This window comes from Dendrobates tinctorius, unplaced genomic scaffold, assembly GCF_039654945.1.
Source record: "Dendrobates tinctorius isolate UK_male_01 unplaced genomic scaffold, ASM3965494v1 ptg000270l, whole genome shotgun sequence".
NCBI classification, from domain to species: domain Eukaryota; kingdom Metazoa; phylum Chordata; class Amphibia; order Anura; family Dendrobatidae; genus Dendrobates; species Dendrobates tinctorius.
The window spans coordinates 7,524,966-7,544,218 of NW_027361937.1; the positions used below are offsets into that span (position 1 = coordinate 7,524,966).

General features: G+C 45.5%; 1 protein-coding gene across 1 annotated transcript in view; it reads right to left on the reverse strand.

Moving 5' to 3' along the window:
* Positions 1-583: 583 nt before the first annotated feature.
* Positions 584-19,253, reverse strand: part of ERGIC3 (ERGIC and golgi 3) — a 35,314-nt gene continuing 16,644 nt past the window's right edge. Inside the window, exons 4-13 of the mRNA XM_073559374.1 lie at positions 17,302-17,421; positions 16,298-16,394; positions 16,055-16,220; positions 15,427-15,484; positions 9,999-10,030; positions 2,857-2,953; positions 2,541-2,605; positions 1,782-1,918; positions 1,633-1,688; positions 584-1,247 (exon numbers count right to left, since the gene is read on the reverse strand). Of these exons, the coding sequence (XP_073415475.1) occupies positions 1,168-1,247; positions 1,633-1,688; positions 1,782-1,918; positions 2,541-2,605; positions 2,857-2,953; positions 9,999-10,030; positions 15,427-15,484; positions 16,055-16,220; positions 16,298-16,394; positions 17,302-17,421 (908 nt within the window). The 3' untranslated portion in view covers positions 584-1,167. The remainder of the gene's footprint in view (positions 1,248-1,632; positions 1,689-1,781; positions 1,919-2,540; positions 2,606-2,856; positions 2,954-9,998; positions 10,031-15,426; positions 15,485-16,054; positions 16,221-16,297; positions 16,395-17,301; positions 17,422-19,253) is intronic.

The following is a 19,253-nucleotide window of genomic DNA, read 5'->3' on the forward strand; positions in this document are numbered from 1 at the left end:
CAGGAAGCACAAGTACGTCAAATGTCGTGAAATTAAATAGAAGGGTATTATACTCGTAAGAAAGCCCCTTTTACAGCTGTAAAAGTGGTCCTCACCAAGTATTTGTAGAGTTCTGCAGAGCAGATCTGTCTAGTTATGTTTGGGAGGCTGCATAACCAAGAGATATTCTATTCAGACACCTAAGAAAGCTGGTTAAAATTCCAAATGTAACCATGTCTTCTAGGAGACTGAATTTGATAGTAACAACTGCTTGGAGCAATGAAGAACATTCAAGCACAATACTATAATCAATATCGAGATCTCCAGTCACACAGGCACACCATGACATTAGCGGTAACGCTTGCAAAATTAAAAAAAAAAGTCTAAGAATTAGCCTGTAGCACGTAACAAATCATAGGCAAAGCTGGAAAAAGATTCCTGATAAGAGGCAAATCAGGAACAAAGTACAGGGCTGGCAACACATTAAAAAGTATAACAATGTTTTGTTGCTGCCCATTTTGTGCAATGTCCAAACACAAGAGAACTAAAGAGCCCCGTTGCAAATATTGTACATGTAAGCAGTAATTTTTTCCATACAACGACATAAAACAATCATTCTGTTAATTTAATGGCTGTACAGTAATGAGATCCACAATCACAGTCACCTCCATGATGCAAGTCATTGGTTTAAAAAAATATGGTACATCTGATTTAGTGAGAAGAACAGACGCTTCTTGTAACCCACTGAGAAATATAGTGGGCGCATAGAGCCATTGCCATAGCTAGGCAGAGGTGGCCATTCTCAGAGTGGAAGGATGAGAACAGCGGTGGAGTCTTCCAGTTACAGATAAAAAAAAAAAAAAAAACCACGAGTACTGTCCACCAAGACATGACTGGAGAGAGCTGCCTTCATCTCCCACCTTAGAGGACCACCGGGGAGGATGAAATTAAAAAGTAGAGCAGACCTCACCAGTGATACAGAATGAACCAGCCGTACGCTGTCCTAGTACACTGCACGTTATGCATAAAATATTTCCGTGGGAAACAATGCAGGCTCCAGCTAAAGGCGTCTTCAATCTGTTTCATGGCGGTTCTTCCCAGAGAGACAACACGTCCCCTTCCCGATGACCATTGTGCAGATATCCCAGTCTCAGTCCTGAAGATGGCAAGAACAGTTTCTCTCCACCATTATGTCGTTTTCCCAAGTTCAATTTTTTTCTGAATGGCACGTGTGGAGTGGTAGATAAGTGAATCAATAAGTCCAGCAACTGTGTCATGAAAGCAAAGAAAGTAAAGTGTAAAGTATACAAGAACATCCATAAGTGCCATAGGGTAGGGAATGGTTTTCACACCCAACTTTTTATTTATTTTTTTTTTAAAGCACATTGTATGGTCTAATAAAATGCATACTCACCAAACAATTCCCCACTCCCACGCTGCCTCACCAGTGATTACCTGTAGCAGTCATATGCCAGGCAGACAAAAGGAACCGTGGACACCATCTGGGATCCACGCGCCAATGAAAGTGGAGTAGGAGGAGACTGGTAATCTACTATGCTTTTATTATTTTATTAGACCATGCTGATTGTGTTTAAGAAGGCGGAAAGCCTTTACCTGGTAACCACCAATGACATGATATATGGCAGCACTTACCTGTGAACACTCCTCCGATAATGGCGCACACTCCAGTTAGAAAGTGGGTAAATGATCTAAAAACAAAACATCATACATGCTTAGCACCAGAACGTACATGTCACATTGCTAGACAGAAAGATCATATGCAGGGCCAGGAGGTCTCTCACCTGTGCTTCTCTGTCAGTTTTACCATCATAGGAGAAAGCTCGTAAAGGACAAACACCCCTGGTAGACCCTGATCACCGATCAAACCGTTTGCAATCTTTTCATGTCTAGTTACTGAAAACTGATTGGTGCGCAATATCTAGGAAAGAAAAATGGGAATATCACAAGTTATCCAGTTATTCATTGAGGGAAGAACAGGATTGTCAAGGCTGCTTAATAAAAAGTATCATTGGTTGATTCCATTCATACATATTAGCTGTCCTCTCCAAGATACCAATATATTGTTCTTGGTGTTATAACAAACAGCCCCATCAGGTGTCACTGATTAATATATTATTTTGGGATTTAGAGCTTAATTTTTCTTTTGCAGTGCACCAAAACCCCAGCTTAGACATTGTTTTAAGTGCACCACTAGAGGGCGCTTATTGCATTCTGCCTACTTATCACATCATGCAGTAAAGCTCCCATTCTCCCTCTAGTGGTGGCTATATTTAAGGCAGTAATCTGTTTAAACCAATCCAAACATTAAAGACACAGATGATTATCTTAATTGTATCTGTCTAGTTCTTCAATAATATAAACAAGCAGACCCCAACAGAAGTCTAAGATTCTCCTTTTCCCTTTATCCATAGTCACCCCACAGACCCAAATGCATGCTCTGAAGCCATACTAAGTGGCAGACAGCATGGCATGAATGCCAACATGCAGAACTAGACCCACAAGTCACCCTTCACAACCACCCTGTAGCCCGCTTTTCTTACCTCTCCATCTACTTTCACGTATACCGTAGGAACAATTTTCACAAAGTACTGGAACATCATAGATGCTATAATATAGAGATAGAATAGATGGTGAGTCAGTAACTCTATTAGGCCCAATATGTTCTTACAAAGTCTTAGTGTGATTGTGAAGAAATAGCGCCATGTACAGTAGAGGTTACATAAAACCCCTCACATCGGACACTATATTGCTCAAGAGCCACAGATCGCAGCCCCTCATTGAATATGTGGGGGCAAATGACAGTTTACGAGTAGCTGCTCTATGTAATGTGCACACCAGAAGGAGCCTGGCACTCACACTGAATGGCAGACACACTGGTCCCATCAAGAGGATTAACGAGACCAGGATAGTCTCTTCCAAAGGAGAGGTGTTTAATATGATGCGTCATATTAATCTGTGAGAAAAAGAAAATACAAATATAAAACATATACGCATGAATCAAGCCAGTCAACGAGCAATACAGGCAACGTCCCCTCACGAGTTGGGCTCGACCCTAAAGGGAGTAAAAATGCCCTGTCACCAATTTACTCATTCCCAGAGGGAAAAACCAGAAGAGTTCAGCCAATAGATGTTATTTGTTGGCGGATCCCAGCAGTGGTATCAAAGAGCGTCCATTAAAGATGGATCTAAGGCTGGTTTCACACTTGCGCTTGCTCCGCATAGATCCGCATGTGTCACGCATACATATCTTTAACATGGTGTACGCAGGGACATGCGTTCGCATGAAAATGCATGCGGCATTTCGCGGTGTCTGCCGAACGCATCATGTTGCATTTTTTGAGGCTTCAAAAATCTGTCAAATATGTGCAGGCATGCACATGCGAATGAGTGCGTAAAAAAACAACAACACATTACTGTCTATGGAAACGCATGCGTACACAAGGAAATGCGTACACATGAGTTCAAAATGCATGCGTTTTTCACATAATTATGCCGGAGAAATGAGACACGCCCATCGGGTGTGGCTTGCGTCAAGGAAATTCTCTGAACGCATGCCCTGAAAACATGGATTTTTGTGAGTACTCACCGTAAAATCCTTTTCTCCGAGACGCTCATTGGGGGACACAGAGACTGTGGGTGTGTGCTTCTGCCGTCTGGAGGCCGACACTAAGTGTACAAAAAAAGAGTTAGCTCCTCCTCCGCCGCATACACCCTCGCCCCTAGGCCGGGCGTAACTCAGTTTAGTGCATAAGCAGTAGGAGAACGCGCCTTAAACTCAGGCAAGAAACTATATGTCTGAAAAAGGGGCCACCCTAAACCCTGTACAAGGATTTGTAAAAACTCAAAATAAGTAAATGCCAACTGGCTGATAGGGTGGGTGCTGTGTCCCCCAATGAGCGTCTCGGAGAAAAGGATTTTACGGTGAGTACTCACAAAAATCCATGTTTCTCCTTCGTCTCATTGGGGGACACAGAGACTGTGGGACGTCCTAAAGCAGTCCTCTGGGCGGGATCTTAGCTCACCCAATCCCTGCTAATTTGCGCCCCTGATTAGAGGTGCGCAACTGCTGCCTGGAGAATCTTTCTTCCCAGGCTTGCATCCGAGGATGCCTGGGTATGTACGTTATAATGTTTGACAAACGTATGTAAACTGGACCAGGTAGCTGCTTTGCATACCTGCTCCGCTGAAGCCTGGTGTCGAAGTGCCCATGAGGCACCCACTGCCCGTGCCGAGTGAGCCTTGATCCCTGCCGGAACCGGCGTGCCACTGATTTGATAAGCTTCTTGGACCGTCAGGCGAACCCATCTGGCCAAAGTCGCTCTGGACGCAGCGAGCCCCTTCCTCCGACCCTCTGGAACCACGAATAGAGCGTCTGTCTGGCGGAATGGCGCCGTCCTTGTCACATACCTCCTAAGAGCTCTTACCAGATCCAGGGTGTGCAAAGCCTTCTCTACCCTGTGCACCGGTGCCGGGCAAAACGAGGGCAAGACGATGTCTTCGTTGATATGAAACGCAGACACAACCTTCGGCAAGAAGGGGGGAGCTGGCCTTAAAACTACCTTATCCTTATAAAAGGTTAGGAACGGTGGTTTACAAGATAAGGCCGCCAATTCCGAAACCCGCCTAATAGACGTTATGGCTACTAGAAAAACGACCTTTCTGGACAGGTAAGGTAAAGAGACCTCTTGCAATGGTTCGAAAGGGGCCTCCTGAAGGGCTCTGAGCACCAAATTCAGGTCCCATGATTCCATCGGCGCCTTATAGGGGGGTACTAAATGTGCGACCCCCTGCATAAACGTCCTAACCTGCCAGACGGAAGCGACTTTTCGTTGGAAAAGTACCGACAGGGCCGAGATTTGCGTTCTGAGGGAACTCGGGGCCAACCCTGCGTCCAGCCCTGCCTGTAGAAAAGCCAGTACGTTGGGGATCGAAAAAACCAGAGGAGCCACTTCACGATCCCTACACCAACGGAAGAAAACTTCCCAAGTCCGATGATACACCCTCGCTGAGGAAGGCTTTCGGGCACTCACCATCGTGGCCGCCACATCGCGTCTGAATCCTGCCTGTGTTAACAGCCAAGATTCAATGGCCACGCCGTCAAACACAGGGCCCCTAAGTTCGGATGGCAGATCGGCCCTTGGGACAGTAAGTCCGGCCGATCTGGAAGACGCCAGGGTACGTCCACCACTAGTTGGACCAGATCTGCGTACCAGGCCCGCCGGGGCCAATCTGGGGCCAGCAGAATTGCTGGAACCTTCTCTCTCCTTATTTTCCTGATAACTCTTGGAAGCAGCGGCAGCGGGGGGAACAAGTACGGGAGACGAAACTGGCTCCACGGGAGCACCAGCGCGTCTGCTGCGATTGCCTGCGGATCGAGGGATCGAGCGACAAACCTTAGTACTTTGGCATTCTCTCTGGATGCCATAAGGTCCACGTCTGGTGTCCCCCACCGTTGGCAGATCTGCTGAAAGATCTCGGGGTGCAGGGACCATTCCCCTGCCGCGACCCCCTGTCGGCTGAGAAAATCTGCCGCCCAGTTTTCGACTCCTGGAATGTGCACCGCTGAAATTACCACGCGGTTCTTCTCCGCCCAACGTAGTACCAGTCCGACCTCGCGCATGGCTGCCTGGCTGCGCGTGCCCCCTTGATGGTTGACATATGCTACTGCTGTCGCATTGTCCGTCTGGATGCGCACCGGCCGGTGTCTCAGGAAACACTGGAAATGTTGTAGGGCCAATCGTATTGCCCGTATCTCCAGAATGTTGATCGGGAGAACTATCTCCTGGACGGACCACCGCCCCTGGGCTATGTGACTCTGGAAAACTGCCCCCCAACCTTGCAGGCTTGCATCGGTTGTCACCACCAACCATTGTTCCGGGGGAAAGGGTTTCCCCTGGACCAGAGACGAGTCACGAGTCCACCACCGGAGCGAACCCCGTACCAGTGGAGACAACTTGCACCGATGACTGAGAGACAGCAGCCTCCGGTCCCATGCTGTCAAGAGCGCATGCTGAAGCGGACGGAGATGGAACTGGGCAAACGGGATTGCTTCTATCGCCGCCACCATTCTGCCCAAAACACTCATGCCATACCGGATGGATCTGGAGCCTGGCTGTAGAAGGTTCCGTATCCCTTGCTTGATTTTTTGCGCCTTGTCCTGAGGGAGGATCACCAGCCCCCGGGAGGTGTCGAAAATCATGCCCAGGAACACGATCTTTTGGGCTGGAACTAAAGACGACTTGTTCCAATTGATCAGCCAGCCCAGACGGGCCAGGGTATCCAGAGTAATACTGACATTGTCCTGGCACTCCTGAAACGACGGCCCCTTTACCAAAAGGTCGTCCAGGTAAGGTAACACCGTTATGCCCCGTGCATGCAGGATGGCCATAACCACCGCCATTATCTTTGTAAAGACTCTGGGGGCAGTGGCCAGACCGAAGGGCAGAGCCACGAATTGGAAGTGACGTCCTCCGATCGCAAATCGCAGGAACCTCTGGTGTGGGGGGAATATCGGAATATGCAGATATGCATCCTGCACATCGATTGAGGCCAGAAATTCCCCTGGATCCATGGCTGCAATGACCGAGCGGAGGGATTCCATCCGGAATCGCCTGACCCTGATGAATCTGTTTAGGATCTTTAGATCCAGAACCGGCCTCACAGTCCCGTCTTTTTTGGGGACCGAAAAAAGATTGGAGTAAAACCCCTGCGACTCTTCGCCCTGCGGCACTGGGGCGATGACCCCTTTGTGCTGTAGCGATGTTACAGCCTGTAACAAACTCTCTGCCTGCGCATCTGTTTTGGAAAGTCGCGAACGGAAGAATCGCTGAGGTGGGCGTCCGACAAACTCTATCTTGTACCCGGACGATACAAGTTCTGCCACCCAAGTGTCGCGAGTCACTGCGACCCAAACGTGGCTGAACCCTAGTAGGCGTCCGCCCACTCTGTCGTCCGTAGGTACGGAGTGCCTCCAGTCATTTAGCTGGAGGCTTTTGGGGCCTGGCCCCCTTCGCTCTGGGTAAATGGCCTCGGCCTCTACCCAGCGGATTGGCCCTGTAAGAGACTTGTTTTTCCCTACTCTGGCCATCGTTTGCGGAGGAGTACGCCCTGGCCGAAGACCCCCCCCAGGGGCTACGAAAGGGGCGAAAACGCCTTTGCGTTTGCCTGAATGCCGGGCAACTTCTCTGCTGCGGAAGGAAACTACTTTTCCCCCCTGTGGCTTCTGAGATAAGCCTATCCAGCTTCTCACCGAACAGTCGATTGCCCTGAAAAGGCAATGAGGTTAAGGATTTTTTAGAGATAGAATCCGCTTTCCACAGTCTCAGCCATAATGCACGCCTAATGGCGATCGCATTCGCCGCCGCCACCGCCGAGCACTCGGCCGCGTCCAGTGAGGCGCTGACAAGATAATCACTTGCTCCCGACATCTGATTTGCCACCTCTAAGACCTCTGCGGGGAGATCCCTGTCCTGGAGGGCCTTATACAGAGCGTCCCCCCACGAAACCATGGCCTTAGCCACCCAAGTCGCCGCAAAGGAGGGGGCCAGAGCCGACCCTGCTGCCTCATATACCGAGCGGGCAAGCCCGTCCATGAGGCGATCAGTTGGGTCCTTTATAGAGGAAACACTGGGTATCGACAATAGCGATCTTGATGCTAAACGTGATACCGGAGGGTCCACTACTGGCGACTCTACCCAAGCCTTATGGAGCTCAGGGGGAAACGGATACTTTGCCTGCAGCGCTTTTTGCATTGCAAAACGCTTATCCGGGTGATCTCTATGTTTCTGGACTAGCTCCTCAAACTCCGGATGCGTGGCAAATCTTCTATGTGGTCGCCTGGATTTCTTAAAAGAGACCTTGTGACCTGAGACTGTGGGCACATCGTCCTCGATCTCTAATGTCTGGTTGACTGCCTCAATGAGACTGTCCACCGAATCCTGGAACCCCAGACTTTCTAGATTCCAGGCCTCTTCCTCCTCTCCTTCATCCTGATCGCTCCCAGAGCTCAGAGACGGGGAACGGGATGCCCTAATACCCGCCGCCGAAGCCCCGGAGGGTCCGGCCGACGGGGAACGAACCCTCTTGATATGAGCTTGCCTGGTACTGGAGCGACCTCTAATGGTTGGAGGATCCTGAGACGAGGACGAGCTCTCTTCCGCTGGCAGACCCCCCTCTCTGTTCCTGCCCGGGCCCTGAAGGGATTCAATTGCCCTTGTAAGGGACAGCATAGATTGCGATAAGGACACTGCCCATTCCGGGGGGTCCTGACCCCTGGGTTCAGAAACAGTGGGGGGCTCCTGGGCGCGCTCCGACTCACAGGCTTCACAATATTTACCCGCCTGTGCCTTTGGCAGCCTGACCCCACAGGACACGCAAACCGCGTAAAGGAAAGAGTGAGCTTTCCCTTTGGCAGACATACTTGCACAGGCTGAAGGCAGAGTAGAAGGAGGAGGAGGGTAACCTCTTCCCTGACAGGCAGCGTGGTTCTCCAAAACGGAGTTACACTCACCCACCGGCTCCTGTCCGCAGTCCCCTGCGTGGATGCGAGGCGTTAGGGGGACTCCGGCACCTATATCGCACGTCTCCGCATTTGCCGCCTGCCCCCGCCGCGTCAGCGGGCGGGACTTCCGGCTACCACCGGACGTCAGCGGGCGGGACTTCCGGCTACCACCGGAAGTCAGCCGGGCGGGACTTCCGGCAACTACCGGAAGTCGGCGCGCGGCCACGCGCGATTGCAGCGCGGCTGCGGCCTCCGGCCGCGCTCCGTGCTTCTGGATACACGCGGCGTGCGGAGCCCGGGTCACCAGCGCCAGCTTGCGGTGTGCTGCTGGGACGGATCGCCCCATATAAAAAAAGGTGAGCAGGACCGCCGGGGGGGAGGGGGGGGGGGGGTGCTCTGTCGGTCTTACTCACGGCCTCTTCCCCCCTTCTATCGCCGCCCCCGCTCCCACCTGCGCCTCCGATTCAGCCCCCTGGACTCACATCAAGGGGTGGACGGGGCCTCCATACTGCTGTAGTAGGAGAGGAACAACGTGGAGGCTGACCACTGGTTCTGCTCACACGCGCCTGATGAAGTTGTGGGGAAACCGAGTCCTCTAATCAGGACGCGTTGCCCCTCTTTCGATAAAAAATAGATGTCTGGAAAAAAGTCCCAGATGTGTCCCTCGGTGCGGGAGAGGACACGTGGAGGGTTACTCACACGTGGTCGCCCGTTGGTGATTTGGGGAGATCGGATCCTCTCTATAGGATCCGTCGCCCCTATCTTATCTTCATAGAAAAAAAGGGAGAAAAAAAAAAAAAAATCTAGTCTGGAACTCCAGACTGCGTGTGCCTCCATCAGACACTAAGCAAAAACTGAGTTACGCCCGGCCTAGGGGCGAGGGTGTATGCGGCGGAGGAGGAGCTAACTCTTTTTTTGTACACTTAGTGTCGGCCTCCAGACGGCAGAAGCACACACCCACAGTCTCTGTGTCCCCCAATGAGACGAAGGAGAAAAATGCATGCAAACGCAGTGTTTTTTTGCCATCAGGTGTAAGCTGATACGGATAAAAATGCGTAAATATGCGTTTGGACATGCGTTCGCGCATGCAGACGATACGCTGCGCACACAATCGCTAATGTGAACCTAGCCTTACAAATGAGATTTTCCTGAATTATTACATATAGACTTGTCAAATACGGGATTACTCACAGACAACGCTGTAACACTACACTTGATTTCTATCAGCATATGCCTCCATTAACCATTCTTGCAGCGATACTGTTTCTACATTATGTTGCCCTCAGTTGGGAAAAAAAAAAAAACCTGCTGCCAGATTCATCTTTAAGAATATGGCTGTTTTATGGCTCTGTATATTTACAGCCTTGGAGGTATTGGCTATAGCTAGGATCACTAAGTACAAGTATCTGTAGGAAACCACAAAAAGGACCACAGCGTGGAAATAATAATCATCAATACAAATGAAAGTCTACAGTCATGCAAATAAATCAGAACTTACACTGTCAAGTCCAAAGCTCTGCAGGTCATGGACTGTAAAAGAAGGGAGAATTACAAATTAGTGACAACATTCAGAAAAGGTGATTTTTTTTTTTTTTTACTGACATCCAGGCTTTTCCACTCAACAGTAAGAAATTGAGTCTTTATCTTTTTGCTATCAAAACCCCTGTGAACAAACGTGTATCTATCAGTATGAGACAGCAATAATAAATTTGCATTTTAGCATCCATATTTTAGACCTGGCGTAGTGCTAGAGTGAAAATGGGGTCACCAGAAATCCAGTGCTGAATAAGAAGTGTATAAGACAGCAGAAAGGCAGGAATATAGATTAAAAATATGAACCCATGTCATAGTGGTCTGACAGTGACCCTACTATATTCACAGGATCAAGGGGAAATTTCCCGTGATCACTTGATCAGTAAGTGAAAGAAAGCAAAGAGGTGACAAGACGACAAGAAATGTTCTCCATGTTTAGACCACATCAAGTGAACAACAACCCAATGAGAAAATCTAAAAAAAAACAACAAAAAAAACAAAAACAAATGTATATGTGTTTAAAGGCTCAATCTGGAGTCTCAAAGCCCCTCAGATAGATTACATTTGCTAAAGACAAGATCAGCCAGCGCCGCAGTTTGGTGATCAACGGAAACCAAGTTGCAGATCCGAACAGAACATAGCGCAGTAACTTTTGCAAAAGAAAAAAAAAAAAAAAAAAAATCTTATGTCAGAGTTTCTTTTCACTAACATGTATTACCAAGTGACAAACTCTACCTATACAAGAAAACCAATCCGATAACGACTCCTTCTGACACAGTTAACTTGTAGACTATGTGGACTGAGAGAATGAGTGCTACAATACAGTGACACACGACAGGCACTGGTGCAATAATGAGGTATGCAAAAGTTAAAAGAAAAAAAACAAACAAAAACACAAACTTACTCTCAACAGCATGTACTGCAAGTGGAGAAGGCGGGAAAAGAAGAGAGAAATGTGTTTTTTTTTATTATACCGCAGCACCTGCTCCTACCCAACACAGCCTCCCCCAAGACACTACTAATTCATTCCCTATGGCACGCCCTAATGAAAACTTTAAGAGGTCCCTTGTAATTTTTTCATCCCCATAGGCAAATGCTGACCACCTCAGCACTCTTTCCATGATGACTCGCATCAGGACACCACATAACCCCCTACCTAGAAAAGGGGAGATAAAACTCTGAGCAGACTGACAAACAAAAAAAATTATTTAATTAAAAAAATAAAGTTGTAATATGCACAAATAAAATAAATAATTATTACAGCACACATATCGACTACTGCTCTGCAGGGCGGAAACACAGCGCTGTCATCGAGGCCCCATGCACATGGCTCTGCTGGGTGCAGGTCACCAGTAGGAGGGGGATCTAATGCTTGCAGTATGCTTCCTTCCATGCATCAGCAGAACACAGTCATCACATTTTAGAGGAGCGGGGGCATTGCTGACAGCATTACCACCAGCATGTACAGCACCAGGGAGGGCAGCTGCGATGAATGCGCTCTGCCCTAATACATGAGGAAGCACCACTTGTACATACTACTAACATACCTCCTGAACTTCAAATTTTTTTATGTGATTTTGGCAGTGACATAATTCTTGCTGCAACTAAGGGTGTGTGCACAAGCTGCGGAATGCTCTGCGGATTTTTCCGCGCGGATTTAGTAAAATCCGTGGGTAAATCTGCAGATCAGAAGACCTGCGGTTTACCTGCGGATTAGGCTGCGGCTTTGCCCTGCGGTTTATCACCACTACAATGGAGGAGATGGTAAACCGCAGCGGAGTCCGCAGAAAAGAAGTGAAATGTCAATTCTTTCTGCCGATTTGAAACCGTGGAAAATTCCGCAGCGTCTGCACTGCGGTTTTCATTTTGCATAGAAAATAAAGGTACTGTACAACACAGCAGAAACCGCTGCGGATCCGCAGAGCCAAATCCGCTGCGGATCCGCAGAGCCAAATCCGCTGCGGATCCGCAGAGCCAAATCCGCTGCGGATCCGCAGAGCCAAATCCGCTGCGGATCCGCAGAGCCAAATCCGCTGCGGATCCGCAGAGCCAAATCCGCTGCGGATCCGCAGAGCCAAATCCGCTGCGGATCCGCAGAGCCAAATCCGCTGCGGATCCGCAGAGCCAAATCCACTGCGGATCCGCAGCAGAATCCGCAGCGTGTGCACACACCCTAACAATCACTATTCTGCCATATTTAGCTTCTTGTCCTTTTTGTTACAAGAACTATATGGTTATAATGGCAGCAGGAATACTTATTATAAAACCAAATACATCAACAAAATATAATGTGATTGTTCCTCTGCTGACAAGCTTGAAAAGGATATCTGGGAATGACAATAGAAAAATCCCTGACATCACATTTATAGGTTTTCCCATAAAAAAAGAACCGTACATTTTAATCATTAGATCTTGAAATAATAATTATTTCCACAATTGGATGTGTTTAAATAAAATGTTCCTGTGCTGCAATAATCTTATAAGTGTGTCCCTGCTGTGTACTGTGTAATGGCTGTATCTGACCGTACAGGAACATGGTCTGATCATATAACTGCTCCTGGGCAGGGAGAATACACAGACAGCACTGCACGTGATCACAGCTGATTCTTATGCGAGATGATACATTTCCCTGCCTGTTTTTAAGCAATATTTTACTTCACAGATCCTCAGCTCAGATCAAGTGCTGTCCTGTCTAAACTGTGTTCCAAATTATTATGCAAAAGAGTTTAGGAGTGATAAGGTTAGAATTTTTTTGCTTGTCATTTAAACTCATTGACGGTGATGTGTGTCAGGGCTCTTTATATCACTGAAAGCAATTGCAGATACCTGTGCAAATTAGTTTGGCAGGTGTGTCCAAATAAAGGCAAGACTACTTAAGAAGGCTGTTCCACATTATTAAGCAGCCTACATTTTTTGCCAAAATGGGAAAGAAAAAGGATGTGTCGGCTGCTGAGAAGCAACAAATTGTGGAGTATTTAGGTCAAGGCATGACTACAATCAACATTGCCAAGACACTTCATCGTGATCATCGCACAATCAAGAAGTATGTAGCTGATTCCCAGCACACACGTGTGCGTGCTGATAAGGAAAAATTGAGGACTCTTTCCAACAGGCAATTGTATCAGGTTAAAAGAGCAGCTGCAAAAATGCCTTGTCATAGCAGCAGACAAGTTTTTGAAGCTGCTGGTGCCTCCAACGTCCCCTGAACAACAAGATGCAGGGTCCTTCAGAGGTTTGCAGCTGTGCGTAAGCCATCCTGTCGACCACCTCTATCCACTGCACACAAGCAGAAACGGCTCCAGTGGGCCAAACGATACATGAAGACTGACTTCCAAACTGTTTTGTTCACCGATGAGTGCCGTGCAACGCTCGATGGTCCAGATGGATGGAGTGGAGGATGGCTGGTTGATGGACACCCCATGAAAACACGGCTAAGGCACCAACGAGGAGGTGGAGTAATGTTTTGGGCTGGAATCATGGGGAGAGAGATTGTCGGCCCCTTTAGAATCTCTGAAGGGGTAAAGATGAACTCCATAATCTATGTGGAGTTTCTAAAACAGCATTTCCTGCCATGGTTCAAGAGGAAGAACCGTGCTTTCCGCAGCAAGATCATTTTCATGCATGATAATGCACCCTCTCATGCTGCAAATAACACATCTGCATCTCTGGCTGCTATGGGAGGACAAACTTATGGTATGGCCACCATCTTCCCCTGACCTCAACCCAATTAAGAACCTCTGAAGCATCATCAAAAGTCGTGTCCTATGATGGCGGGAGGCAGTTCACATCTAAGCAACAGCTCTGTAAGGGTATTCTGTCCACATGCAAAACAATTGAAGCACAAACCATCCAAAAACTGACAAATTCAATGGACGAGAGAGTTCAGAAGCTTCTTTCCAACAAGGGGTCCTATGAGCAAATGTAACATCACCTAGAATAAAGTTTTGACTTGAAAACTGAATTCATTTTGTAATAAGCTGATAATGCTTATAATTTCACAATTGACCATTTTTTTGTTCAAAATAAAAAGTTGAAAACTCTGCTGTGCATAATAATTTGGAACATGCATTTTGAGGGTTTCTTATTTTTAAAAATATACTGTTTTCATAGGCAGTTTGTTCAAAAACACTGCAATTATACTAGAATATTAGATGACTGGAAAATAACAATGACTGCAATTCATATAGGTAATTTAGAGAAAATATGAGGAAATATTTTTTGCATAATAATTTGGAACACAGTGTATATATCGTACTCTTGTGTGTCCTCGTCTACCCAGGAGGTGTGGTATGATTAGACAGTGTCCATGTATGGTCATACACAGCACATTCTATAAAATTCTCTCAGGATGGGAATTTTTTTTTTTTTTTTTTAATACATATCCAATTGTGGAGCTTATTATTTAAAGATCTATTGGTTAATACATTGATTAAAATAAAACGTGTCATGGGAAAACCCCTTTAAGTATGTAAATACTCATAGTGCTAGTAAAATACTTTTCTACTGTACTTGCCCCTGACGACCCATGTCATCTAGGTGGTGTATCAGATGCTGATTGGATCTGCCATACACCATAGGGCAGTACAGCCAGTGAGTGATAACTAGAAAGCAGTACAGGAGAGAGCAAACTATTCTTGTTTTATGGTAGCTGATATTTATATATTTTTTTTAAACCACCTCCGGATTGTCCTACAAAAAAATAAATAAAAAGGCACAAACAAACCCTGCACACAAAATATTGACCAATGAGCTTTGCAAGTTGCACAGAGAGCAAAAAGCAATAGCACAAAATGCAAGTGTGCAAACAGACCGTTCACATTAGATACAATAATCTTTTGGGGCTTGCCAGACAATATTTTTTTTTTTCACTATTAATTTAGAATGTCCCAATTAACAAACAGTTATACTCACCTTAATTATGCCCAGACACACCTGATGACATGTCAAAACGTACAAGTGACTGTTGCAGCCAATCACTGGTTGCAGGAGTGACACTAGCGATGTCTGCATGAATCACATGTCCATACTAAAAACATCACCACTGAAGGCCAGGACACCAGCAGGTGATCCAGGTAGAGGATACAGGAAGGGGCAGATGATCTGGAACGCTAGTAATACTCCAAGTGTAAAATTATAGAAAATAAGCAAGCAAATTCAAGGGGCTGGACATCCCCTTTAATGAAAATGAATACGCTCCCATTCTCCCAGCCCACAGTCTCCTTGTTTAACTTTCTGTTCAGATCCTGTTTAACCTTTACTGTGCGATCGACACTGCAACACGCACCATTATTCTAAGCTTTACAGAAGTGCGAACCAAGACAGAACTGTAATCACATAATATTCACTGGCCTGATGACACTTATTTCTTCCAATGTAGATTATAAAATACTTACCATGAACATGTGACTGTTGGAAGCTTTTTCCAGGTGCAAAATGAAAGTTCCCAGCCACCTAAATGACAAAAAAAAAAAATCAACTAAGGCTGGTTTCACATTAGCGTTTTTTTTTGCGCGGCACATCGCGCATGTCCATGCGCACCTATGTTTAACGTGGCGTGCGCATGGTCTTGCGTTTGCACGCGTTCGCATGCATTTTCATGAGCATGCGTTTTTTCAAGGTGAGCGCCTAGACACGCCAGACGCAACCTGTTGCATTTTTGGGTCCGCTGAAAGACGTAAAAAAACGCATGCGCACGCTTGAGCACGGAATGCGTCAAAATAACGCATTACAGTCTGTGGGCACGCAGGCGTGCGCATGGATATGTGGTCGTCTGTTTTCGTGCGCATGCGTTTTTGGCGTAAAAATGTGTAGACACTGGTTTTAACCCCTAGAGAACAAATGCGCATAAAAACCGCAAACGCATGCAAAATCGCATGATGTGTTTTTTGCATGTGTTTCTATAGCGCACGATGTGCTGCGCAAAAAAACGCTAATGTGAAATTAGCCTAAGAAATTCATTTTCAGATACTAAACTGTTGTGAATAAAGGGAGGCCAAATCAGGACATCTACAAAGTCATTACCTTGTTGACTTCTAAGAATCCGTACACCTTGCATCCCTCATTTTTCTGCTCCTGCATCTTTTGACTGAACCCTTCCCGTTTACACTGTTCTATTGAATCTGGAGTCTTGAACGCCCATCCTTTCCGTCGGTAAGCCTCTCGCACATCATCACATGTGTTACAACACCTGCAGGAATACAAGGGGTGTTATATACACACCCAAAAAAAAAAAAAAAAACTACACCAAAAGTACTTTATAATTACCTAATATCTTCAGATTCCGCCCCGTAGCAGCTTTCACAGCGATTTGGGTCTAACGTTTTGGGATCAAACACTACGTGTTCTTCTGCTTTCCCTAAATCTATAAAAGAGCAAAATAAATGTTGGCTAAAAGACTTAGAAAGATTGTAGAAGTGGGAAATTCATGGTGGGTAGTAGTATACACGCTTGGTTCTCAACCTATGGGTATGGTCACATCCATGCGTTTTTTATGCAAATTCTTGCTACATTTTGCAGTACCAGCTATGTCTGAGATGACAGAAATCTCATACACAGCTTGTTTTGTACTAAGTATTCTATGCAAAACCTAGTACTATTAAAAGTATTGTATTTTGCAAAACCACATTTGTTTAATAATGAGTGCTGAACAAGAAGGTGCACCTCAAAAATTAAATATCATAAAAAGCAAATGAAGACCGTATATAATGCTGCTGCAAGCATGATCTTGGAGGGTACATGTGATAAATTGGTAATATATAGATATATGTCAAAAATGTATCAGAATTAAAATCGCAAAAACCCTGAAGATGATCAAACTCTAAAGAATATAAATCGCAAAGTGCAAAGAAATAGCTGTATCTAGATACAGTATCTAAATGTCAGCACATATGTACTTTATGTTAGTAAAGTGCCCGTGCAATGACTTTATGAATAGGTACATTCCTATAGTCAAGTGCATGTGCAAAACAATACCTCTGCCATACATGTGCACATGCAAACATGTCAAAGTGCTCAGTGTCTATAGATCAGAGACCTATCACAGCTAATGCTGTACCAGATGGAATGAGGAACAGTGCAGCCTGTAGAAGTATGTGCCCACCCCTACACACGTTTCGGCGTAACTTTGTTTGTAATATTCGTGACTAGTAAGGATCCACGTCACCAAAATGATTTTCTAGCAGTTTCATAATGTTTCACAACTCAGTAATCCCAACAATGACAGAATAATAGCAGTGTAAGAAAACCATTCACATTCCTGCTGCATTTACCATGCTTCTCAACTTCAGAAGTCACAGGTTTCCCATCATTATCCAGCCGCTGCTTGAATAAATTATGTTCCACATCCAGCTGCTGCTCCCCAGCCACATCCATGGCATCTATGCTCAGATCTGCCATATAAACAAGTTACAGGATCATTCAAAGAAAGAAAAAACTTGAGTCAAAGTACTAAATATCATATATAGATTGGGGGAGGCGGTAATGCTTATAAAAGCACTGTAATTAATGTACCTTGTGCTTTGAAATAAGCAGGAATGCAAAAGCATATTAAAGTGTCACATTAGGAAAGCGTCACATTAACCTCTTCCCTCCTTCCCAGCCAATTTTTGCACTTTTTTCCTCCCCTTCTTCCGAGTCATAACTTTGTTTATCCTTCTGTCCACAAAGCCGTATGACTTTTTTTGGAAGAGTTGTACATTCATTTTCCCACATAGTGCACAGGAAAACAAACAAAATTCCAAGTGTGGTGAAATTGGAACAAAAATTGCAATTCCGCCCTGGTTTTTTAAGTTCTATTTTTACGGTGTACATTCTCTTTTTAAAAATTACTCCACATTTGGATTCTGCTGGTCATTACGATTACAGCTATTCCAAATTTGTATAGATTTTTTAGGTCACACTTGCATTTTGCTCTCCCCGCTAGAGGTACAGTAGCATGAGGTGGTGTTTACAACCCACAGAAGTTGCTCAGGAAGTGCAGTTCATCCAGGATGGCACATCAATGCGAGCTGTGGCAAGAAGGGTAGCTGTGCCTGTCAGCACTGTATCCAGAGCATGGAGCAGGAATAAAAAATAAAACATTTCCCAAGTACCTTTAATTAGCAAATCACACTCCTTTTGTCTTAAGTGGTAATAACTCTAGTACATATAAATGACCCATGTCTTGTTACACTGACAGAAACCTGCCCTAGAATGTTAATACTAAAGGTAAATGTGAGCATGTGTAAAAAGAAGCTCCGCTCCCTCTTCATATGGATAATCTGATCTCATAATGGAGATAACAGGGGTAATGAGGTAAAAAGAGGCTGCTCACGCTGCTGTCCACCTTATACATCTGATCTATTACTGGAGATATCAGGAGTGCTGAGGTAAGAAGAGGCTGCTCACACTGCTGTCCACCCTATACATCTGATCAAATACTGGAGATTCCAGGAGTGCTGACGTAAAAATGCTATCCATACAGTCTTTCTGAATACTGACAGTACGTGGTATAAGTTCTTTCGACGTGACAGCAGTGAAGTGTCCTACTGCACATTTACAAACAGCTGTCCTGTTAATATTCGTATACATGTTGGTCCTTAAAACCCACAACCAACCATAGGTACATTCCGCAATGACTAAACAACACTAATGCCACAGATGCAAAAAAAAATGGCACAAGGAATATGAGGTACAAAATATAAATAATTTTATTCTTACTAAAATTCATATATCATACAATCACATATAGATGCTTCAGATTATCCAAAAATCGCTGGAAGCCTGGACAGAAAATCACTTCATTGTCCACTATATATATCATTAACCCGTGCTAGGAATGGCATATAGTACCCATACAATCATACATAATGTCGCTAGAAATCCATATTGTAACAATGCCCAAAGTGACAATTTAAATCCTAGACATAGTGCCTGGAGTTCAATACAGCGAACCAAGTTCTAACAGCATGAAGGGTAAACCATAATAGCGCTATTGAATAGAAGATTAGTGATACCTGTATGCGTGTCCAAGCTGCCACAGCAATGTCCTGTTAATATTGTAGGACAGGTTCTTGTCAGTGTAATGAGAATTTAATGTTCAACATTGATTGTGATTTGCTGATTATAGAGGCCGATACTGTAATTTACAAAAGCAAGCACTCACATTCTGTTACACATCAGTCCACTCTGGAAGCGATTATTGCATTGCTCAAATTTCAACATGACTATTGTAGCCTGTGAA